The 9462-nt window shown below is 36.2% G+C and overlaps 1 protein-coding gene across 7 annotated transcripts in view; it reads left to right on the forward strand.

Moving 5' to 3' along the window:
- LOC109055079 (rho guanine nucleotide exchange factor 10-like protein) overlaps window positions 1–9462 on the forward strand; it is a 46866-nt gene that overhangs the window by 21336 nt on the left and 16068 nt on the right. For all 7 annotated transcript variants that reach the window (XM_042750695.1, XM_042750693.1, XM_042750694.1 and 4 more), the window contains 10 exons: window positions 469–546; window positions 1029–1208; window positions 1969–2085; window positions 2217–2309; window positions 3101–3271; window positions 4343–4488; window positions 5831–6003; window positions 7127–7242; window positions 8532–8659; window positions 9422–9462. The exon at window positions 9422–9462 is cut by the window's right edge and continues 60 nt beyond it. In XM_042750695.1, the coding sequence (XP_042606629.1) occupies window positions 469–546; window positions 1029–1208; window positions 1969–2085; window positions 2217–2309; window positions 3101–3271; window positions 4343–4488; window positions 5831–6003; window positions 7127–7242; window positions 8532–8659; window positions 9422–9462 (1243 nt within the window). The remainder of the gene's footprint in view (window positions 1–468; window positions 547–1028; window positions 1209–1968; window positions 2086–2216; window positions 2310–3100; window positions 3272–4342; window positions 4489–5830; window positions 6004–7126; window positions 7243–8531; window positions 8660–9421) is intronic.

Here is a 9462-nt window from a genome sequence, read left to right on the forward strand (position 1 = left end):
TGCTAATACCTTTATTATGCAAGGATTTATTAAATTGATCGAAAGTGACAAAGACAACGTTACAAAAAATCTATTTCAGTTTAATGCTGTTCTTAATTTTTAAAACTTTCTATTCATCAAAGAATCCTTTTTTTCCCCCGCAAAAATATTAAGCAGCACAGCTGTTTTTAACATTGATAATAATAAGAAATGGTTCTTGAGCACCAAATCGGTGTGTTAGAATCATTTCTGAAGGATCATGTGACACTGAAGACTGAAGTAATGGCTTTACAGGAATAAATGGCTTTTAAAAATAAATTAAAACAGAAAACAGCTATGTTAAATTGTAGTTATATTTTACTGTATTACTGTTTTTACTGTATTTTACTGCTGCCTTGGTAAGCACAGGAGCATATTAAGCTGCTGGTTTGCTCTCAGTTAACCTAATTGAATTTAAATTCCTATTTTGCATTATTTTGTACGTCACAGGTTGTCAGGCGTCATATTCTTGGCTCTATCATCCAGAGTGAAAGAAGTTACTTAGACTCACTCAAGAGGATCCTGCTGGTCAGTGACACAATCATGACATTACATATGTTTGTTATACTCTATCAGGATTCTGAATGATCACTTTTCTAATAATGCAAGAAACAGAAATATTTCTCAAATTTCTTAATTAAGTGTAAAGGAGGGCAAAATTAGGGATATAACACAAGAGGGAAAATATACCCTGTTAAAAAAAGGGGATTTTGCTGGTCTTAATCTGGTTAACCAGCTGGTCCCTCAGCCTGAGCAGTTGACAAATGCCCAAAACCCCTCTAAAACCATTAAAACTGACCATCCTAATCTTCTTGGGCAGGGTGGTTTGCACCTTTTTTCAGCAGGGTAAAGACAAAAACTAAATTTCTGAATCTGGGAGATTCAATAATTCTATTGTGTTTTATTAAACTGACAAAAACAGATGTGATATATATTTTTTTATTTAATCAAAAGAGAGATAAAAATCCAAGTAGACTCACTCATACCTACCACCTGAATTTATATTTTAGGAATATAAGAAGCCTTTGATGGAGGCAGAGCCCCGGATCCTGAGCTTGAGGAAGATCCAGCCTATTTTTTATAGGCTGAAGGAGATCCTGCAGTGTCACTCCATGTTTCAGATTGCTCTGGCCTCCCGTGTAGCAGAATGGGATCATACTGAGAAAATCGGAGACCTCTTTGTTGCTTCAGTACGTCTCCTGTTGTTCTACTAAAACGTTCAATTTGTGGTTTGTTTTACAGCTTCTGTTTTTTTGTTCATTGAGCTTTCTTTTTTTTGCTTTGGTTACAAAGACTTCATTGATTTGCCTGTCATTTTTTTCAGACTTGTTTTTGATTTAAAACACTGCACAGTTGCATAGCATTGATCCAGCTGATTTGTATGGCCACAAATATAACCTTTTGTTTTCCTCTTCACGTTAAGATGAAGGTTTTTGCATAAGGGTTGTCAGATCTGCTTATCAAAGTCAGTTGGACTTTAAAATGCTCTGTATTTATAACCTAACATGAGTCACTTTCTTTTGTTTCTGTGATGAGAGATCTTTGCAGATGGAAAATCTGAACATCCTGTAGTCAGCAGTTCTATTGAAAGTGTGCTAATTTCCTTTGCATCAAGCAGACTGTGCTTTGCAGCTGAGCACATGGTGTTTAAGACAGTTTGATCAGCAAAATAATCTTGCAAAAACTCCCTTCATATTGACAGTTATAGTACCCTTTCAAATGGTACTAATATATACACTTTGGGTAACGTTAAAGTACTAATATGTACCATTTAGGGATAAGTAAGATATAAAGATGTTTAACTACCCCAGTGACAGCTTTGTACCTTTTTTCCCGAAAGTGTGTAGATTACAGAGCATTGTGTCTCCAAGTACATAGATCTTATGTTATGTCTGAATTGTGGATTGTTATGTCTGCCACTGAGCTGATCGTTGTTTTCATCTCCTCCAGTTTTCCAAGTCGATGGTGCTAGATGTGTACAGCGACTATGTCAACAACTTCACCAATGCTATGGCTCTTATTAAGAAAGCTTGTATGTCCAAGCCAGCATTCCTGGAGTTTCTCAAGGTGAACTTCTCAACCCACTCCTAATTGTTCACCATTTTATATTGGAAAGCTGTATAAAGCAAGTATAAATATCTAGTTCCATTCTAGTCCCTGTCTTTTCTGACCTGTTTTTGTGTTCTTCTGGGTTGCAGAAGAAGCAGGCTGCCAGTACAGACAGAATCACTCTTTATGGCCTGATGGTCAAACCAATTCAGCGCTTTCCTCAGTTCATACTCCTACTGCAGGTAAGTACTTTGAAGCTCCAAACACACTCTCTCTCACACACACACAAAGCCAATGACGAATGACAAATAAGAAGTTTAACTCTTTTATAATGGTGGAATTTCCTCAGAATGTTACACATGAGGAAGTGAAAGACAGAGTGCGAGTGAAGCACATTACATTTATCATTTACACACAACATGCTTACTATCAAAACCATGATACATTATACTGGTCAGGTAATGCTCAATTATGTGATCCTGAACCCTGATGAAATCCCTTGTGTATGCTGATTACTTATACAAGACTTTCTTATTTTACTACAGAAGCAAAAGTCAAGTTCTGCAAGGATTTTTTTGTCATTAAATCAGTCAATGACTTCATTTGCATGTAATCTCTGGGGTGCTGAGGCTTTTACCGCTGGCTGTTTTTCTGGGACATTTGAGTTCATACAGAGAGTGTACTATATAGCATGGTTTTTCAAATGTGTTTTGACACTACAGTTAAAAATGAGCTGAAATAGCTAAATTAGAGCGATTACAGAAAGGCTGCCATGAAGTAGAATTAACAACCCTCTGTAAATTTTAACTGAGTAAAGTAAAATTCTGAACTGGTAACTGGATTGTTATTTGTGTATATCCACAGTTCTTGGATTATTGTGGCTTTGAGCATGCCACGTAATATCATTTGCTTGCAGGGGACCTTGTAATAAGTGTATTGTAGGTCACTTTGCATAGAGGCGTTGGCTAAATGACAAATTATTGTAGGTAGTAATTACTGAATATATGCAGACTTATCTGTCTGTGTTTCACAGGACATGCTGAAAAACACCCCTGTGGGGCATCAGGACAGGCTGCCGCTGCAGCTGGCCCTCACTGAGCTCGAGACTCTCGCCGAGAAACTGAACGAGCAGAAACGGCTGGCCGAGCAGCTCGCTGAAATCCAACAGCTCACTCGTAGCGTCAGTGACCGTAACCTCAGTAAGGTCAGAGACCACTGCACTACAAACACACATTTCAAAGCATTACCAACCCAAAAAAACACAATGATATGACTTTACAAGATAATTTGGCAGGCTGTGTGAAAGGACATGAGCTGTCAGTGTGATCAAACTGCTATTTTCCACATTTCCTCTTTCTAGAAATAGCTTTGACAAAGATGTTTCCTTGCCAGGGTGGCGGGTTGTCAGTGAAAGTAATTTTAGTAGCAGCTATTAAAGACCCCATTATATCAAAATCTTTGTGTTTTGTGGCTTTCATTTCATGTCTGTTAGCTCTGAGGTCAACTATCTGCTAGCACAAGGGACCCCCTTCCTAAAATATTGTATAAAGGCAACTATAGCAAATGTGAAAAGACAACATATTGTTTATGCTATCTTATACTGTCAAGCCAAAAAGGTTATGAAAAGGTTATCTAGATTATTTACTTTTATTTACTAGATTATTTATGAAAGAGTATTTGTCGTATAGTGAGTCAGCAACATATTTTGGTTTGTTTCTTTTTTTTCCACTAGAAATTAATGTTTAAATATAAACTAGAAAGCAAACATTTGTCAGTTTCAATTTATTTGTATTATGTTTATTTCAAAATGAAATTTGCTTTAATTATGCCATACAGTATAAAATATACTGTCGTTTTAGTCTAATTCCAAAAGAAAGTAAAATGTTTTCTGAAAATTATTTATTCTCTGAATTTTTTTTTTTACATTTTTTTTATTTACTTTGTGTTCAGTTAACTACATTTTTTGCTTATTTCTTTTACCCACTATAAGTGAGATGTTAAATTATAATCCTGAAGACAAACATTTGAAATTTATTTCAATAATTTATTTAGTCATTTCAGAAGGTTCAAGAGCTGCATGTTTGTGCTGAGGAGAAAAATAAAGAAATGGGATTTATTTTACATTCAGTTTGTATGCTTTTTGAAAATCTTAATGAAATTAAGATGATGAAGATCAATAAAAAGACATTACTTCAAAGTCAAGAATCTAAACTGAAGAGCCCAGACATACAGGTGATGCAAGTGTTCTGTCATGGTGTGGATATTTTTTTAACAGCAACTGAACTCGGATCAGAAGCAGTTGATTCTGTCTGAGACACTGATTGAGACCGTCTTTGGTGAGAAAGGTCAAGTCCTCAAGTCTAAGGAGCGCAAAGTCTTCCTCCTGAATGACATGCTCGTCTGTGCAAACATCAATGTGAAGTAAGCAGTCCTCTCATATGTGCACATCACAACTCTGTCTTGTCTTTCATGAGAGAGGTTTAAGCTCATTTATTTATACTGCATTATAATTAATGAAGTTGTTCACCCAAAAATGAACATTTTGTCATTATTTACTGACCCTTATTTGAAATTAAAAAGACGTTTAGCAAATTGTTCATGCTGTTTTTTTAAATAATGAAAGAACCTGGTGACCTAGAGCTGTCAAGCTAAGAAAGTGATGACAAAAGACACCATAAAAGTAGTTCATACCACTCATATGCTATATTCCAAGTCATCTAAAGCCGTCTGATAGCTTTGTGCTGAGGAAAAGACAAATTAAAGTTGTTTTTCGCTGATAATGTCCTCAAAATTTCATTCATGTTCAAATCCGGCGTGTCAAAACATGTCACATCAAGTTTGACATAATTTGAAGCCTTTTTTTTCTCTAATGGTTTCATAACAGATTTCAAATGCCAGATTTAAATATGTACATATGCATGCTTGCATTTGTACATGTTTAAATTGCCCAAATGAGGTTTTGTGGGGCGAGAGTGAATTTTCTGTGAATAATCTTATATTAAAAACTATCATATGGCTTCAGAAGAATTGTTATATACTGCATGATTCATTATATTAAAAACTATCATACTTAATGTCATCTTTGGAGGTCAGAATTGTTATATACTGCATGATTCATTTACTTTTGTTGTGTGGAAAAGAGCAGTGCAAACATCCTGCCTAAACTTATGTGTTTAAGTTATTTCTTAACAAGGGTTTGGAATGACATGAGTGTGAGTTAATGACAGACCTTTCATTTCTGGTCTAATTAGCATAAATGAATACAGTTAATTGCTACAGAAAATTAGAATTCAGTTACTTGCTTATAATTTATGAATTAAGGCCATCTCCTTTTTAACTCCCTCTCAACACACACGTAGATACATTGAAACGGGCATTGATAACATCTTTGAGGAGCCAAGGTAACATTCTCACATCTGCCAGGTTTTTTCATTAATGACCACTGGGTCATGCTGTTTTCAAAGACTTCAGATCAGAATGATTTTACACTGGCTTCAAAGTTCTGCTGCATTCTTCAATTCCATCGAATGTTTCTCAATGCAGATCATGCATAACAGAGGAATACATGAATAATAATTTCCTGAAATCACAGTAGGGAGTGTGAGGCTCTCTGGGAATCTTTCTGATCACAAAGCTCTAATTGCCTGTCTGATTCCTGGATCTCCGTCACTATCGTTCAGACGTCCTCTGATCATGTGTTATTTGTAATTGTGAGTCGGACTTTGTTGTGCAATCTTAAAGTAATGATTTTGTATTTAATCAGGGGCCCACCAGATATCAGCAGCCTAGTCCCCATCGGTCCAAAATACGCAGTTAAATGGAGTGCCCCCCTGCTGCAAGTGCAAGTGGTGGAAGTGGGCCAGGAGACCCCCCAGCATAAAGACAGCATCTACCAGCAGAGTGGAAGCAAGCGCCTAAGCTCCACCAACTCTCAAGGTTGCTATTTTAATATATAAAATAATGAACATATATAAAATAATGAACTTTTTTGATGTAGCTGGTAAAGCTGGATCATATAGAATAGAAAAGTTGTTTTAAAGTGTGGTAATATTTTCAAATATTACAGTTTTTATTGTATTTTTGAATAAATGCAGCCTTGAACCCTATCTATCTATCTATCTATCTATCTTGTTTTTAGGTGTGTTGATATTTTCAAATATTATAGTTTTTATAGATATATATATATAGTAGATAGATAGACACACACACACACACGTTTTAATATTTTGAAGATTAAATTCTTAATATTTAATATCATCTTATTTTCTTTAATTCTTAATATTTTATATCTTTTTTTTTTCTTTTTAAAAATGTAAAATATTTTGTCATTTTAATTAATTCAAATATAATCTAAATGCTTCTTGGTTCGAGCTGAACATGACTGGATGTGGTGTTCTCAAAATAGCTTTTTGTGTGCTTCATTAGAAGAGTCCTTTATGAATTGTAAAGGAATGAAAATTAATTAATTAATTAGATGACACTAGTTGCATTGTTTGTATTATAGTGGAGCAGGAAACACTGTCTAATAGTATTAATATTCAGTTTCCTTATAAATGATTGTATATAGATTTTTACTGTTCTCTAACACTGGTAAACACAAGGAATTCCAATTTCCCCACAGTTATACCAGCTATAACTTTAACAAATCATCTCAGAGCTAATATCGGTGCACAGTCCTCCTGCTGCATTCATCTTGTTCAGAAGACTTCTTCAGGTTTCCTCAGGGCTCAATGTTAAACCCAGTTCATACTCTCCAGCAGGGGAAATATACACTGACAGTCAGAGGACACAACAGAGGGTCTAATTCCAGGATAAGATGAGCCGAAAGTCCTTGGGTGCCTTTTTTTCTTCTGTTCTTACATCAGAAAGTTCAACCTCTTCTCTACATCTTTCCTGCTGTGTTTGAGCTTTCAGCCTGATGCAAATACTGCACAGAATTACAATGTTAGTTGAGCGCAGCCGTTCCATTGCAAGAGTTTGCTGGGGGCGTATCATTTCAGACCCAAAAGCTTTAATGTGGATATAATTACTGATTATCATGGAAATGTTATTTGTTCAGGAAAGCTGTTTCTGGGACCACCGCGGCTATATCAGGAACTGCAGGAGTTACAGCATGATCTTTCTGTAGTGGAGGAAGTCACGTTGTTAGTGGGCACCATGCAGGGATCATACCAGGTAAAGTCCTTAATCATCCGCAGCTTCGCACACCTGATCAATTTCTGACTGCTAGTGAATAATTTCCTTCATGTATTTTCATAGTCGAATAGTCTAAACGACTAGTTGGCCTTGAACGGATAATTCGTCCAAAAATGAAAATTCTGTCTTCATGTTACGCATTATATAATTTGTGAAACACAAAAAAAGATAGTGTGAAAAAAAACAAAAAAAAAACACTTCCTCAAAAAAGTCTATTTAAACAAACAGAACATTAATTTTTGGGTGAAAAAAGCAGCATCAGAGGAGCCTTAAACATTGTTTGAAACATGACATGAGAGTTTGTTTCATAGATAATAATTTTTTAGAGTTTCAGATCAGTATTTATAATATCAGAATTTCATTCATTTTGTGGCATAATTTCTGCAGATGTTTATTTTGACTAGCTTTGCTAGTATAGGATAATTCACAACCTTGCTTTCATTATTTAAAAAAGTAATTCAAGATTTGACATTATTAAATATACGTCCACCCTGACTAATATTCAAGTGTTACTGACAGCTATTATAAATATATACGCTAAACATTTGCAACATTCTATAGCACAAATCTTCAAACAAAAAAAAGGATTATGCATACTAACAGAAACATTGCTCACAGCAGACAATTGGAAGTCAGACAGCAATTGTCTTGAAATGTATTGTTGAAGATGGTGGATTTTTGACAAAAGCTCAGCTGTGATAGCTGTAGCAGCAGTGCTTTCAGGGGGGGCGGGGGAGTTGAGATGCAACTTCTCTGAGAGAGTTTACCGTGCTGACGGTCTAACAGCATGCTAAAGCACAGCTAACACTCTCCACATGAAGTTGCCATTGTAAATCAATTATTTTTAAAGCACTCCTGCTAAAAATATTGAAAATCAAAAACAAAAAATCTGGAGAAAAGCTGGTCAACCTCATTCGCAGTCCGATAGTGTGCAACGGTTTTCTCCATAGGGAAATTGCTTTTTAACAACTAGTCTTGTACTGTTGTCTTTTTGTCCAATTTTCAGTTACTTTTTTACTTCAAATCAAAGTTTGTAAAGTTATGGTTCACCTCAGAGCTGGCTGGTTTGAAAAATGAATGGAAAAACACTTTGCTGAAAAACCGGACAGGCATTAATGCACTCTATTGTGTCGCTTTCTCGCTCTTTAACCTCTCCTTGTGCTAATTATTTTTGTTGCAAATGTCAAAAAGCAGGGTGCTAAGTGTGGTCACTGTGCTTAGTCAGTCTGACAGCTGTCTCCCGTAAATGTGACTGTGTACGTGTACAGAATCTCAACACTACGGTGGGGCAGGACTGGTGCATGGCTCTTCAGAGGCTCATCCGCATCAAAGAGGACGAGATCCAGTGTGCCAACAAGTGCCGTCTACGGCTGATGGTTCCTGGGAAGCCTGACAAGTGAGTGCTGACTACCCACTAATGCCAGTGGGCACAGGTTACACAAAACAGAGCTGTGCATTGAATTCCCCTCAAATGTGGGTGGATGTGACAGTTACACTTTCATCACACTTGTACCAGAAGGATTTTGAATTCTTGGATTTGTCTTGGACTTGTCTTGGACAGGCTCTTTGCAGTTACTCTATCAGTCCACAGATGCTGGTCAGTTGGAGGTTTAAACACAGACTGAACACCTTTTAAGATTTAAGCTTTCTTAAAGTCTGATGGACCATAATTGTTTAGGGCAGTGATCTCCAACCTTTTTTAGGACAAAAACCCCCTTGGTGGATAATGAGATTATTTAAATAAATGCAGCATATTCATTATTTTACAGTTTACTTTATACACTGTAGCGTGGGAAGCACAATAAAAGCTTTGGTTGAAAAAAGTTCATTATTTTTTAATGCATATTTTCCTTTTTTTGAAACAATTATTTTGAGATCAAACAGTAATTGGCGAACCTCCTGCTGTACCATTGTGGACCCCCTGTTGAAGACCCCTGCATTAAGCTGAATTTTGATTTTTGTTTTTGGCTTGTTGCCATGTACTTTTTTCCAGCAGACACAAATTCTTTTGACTGCTGGCACAAATAGAGCTGTACATGCTAATTTTAGTCATGCGTGGAACCAAAAGAAGCTTTGTTTCACTTGGATTTTGATTGTGTTGAATCCCTCTTGGATTTTCACAGTTTGTGGATGTGTGTGTGCGTGCATCCATTGACAGGTCTGGCCGTCCAGTCAGTTTCACAGTGGTCTTCAGTACGC

Source organism: Cyprinus carpio, chromosome B23, assembly GCF_018340385.1.
Source record: "Cyprinus carpio isolate SPL01 chromosome B23, ASM1834038v1, whole genome shotgun sequence".
In the NCBI taxonomy this organism is placed as follows: Eukaryota; Metazoa; Chordata; class Actinopteri; order Cypriniformes; family Cyprinidae; genus Cyprinus; species Cyprinus carpio.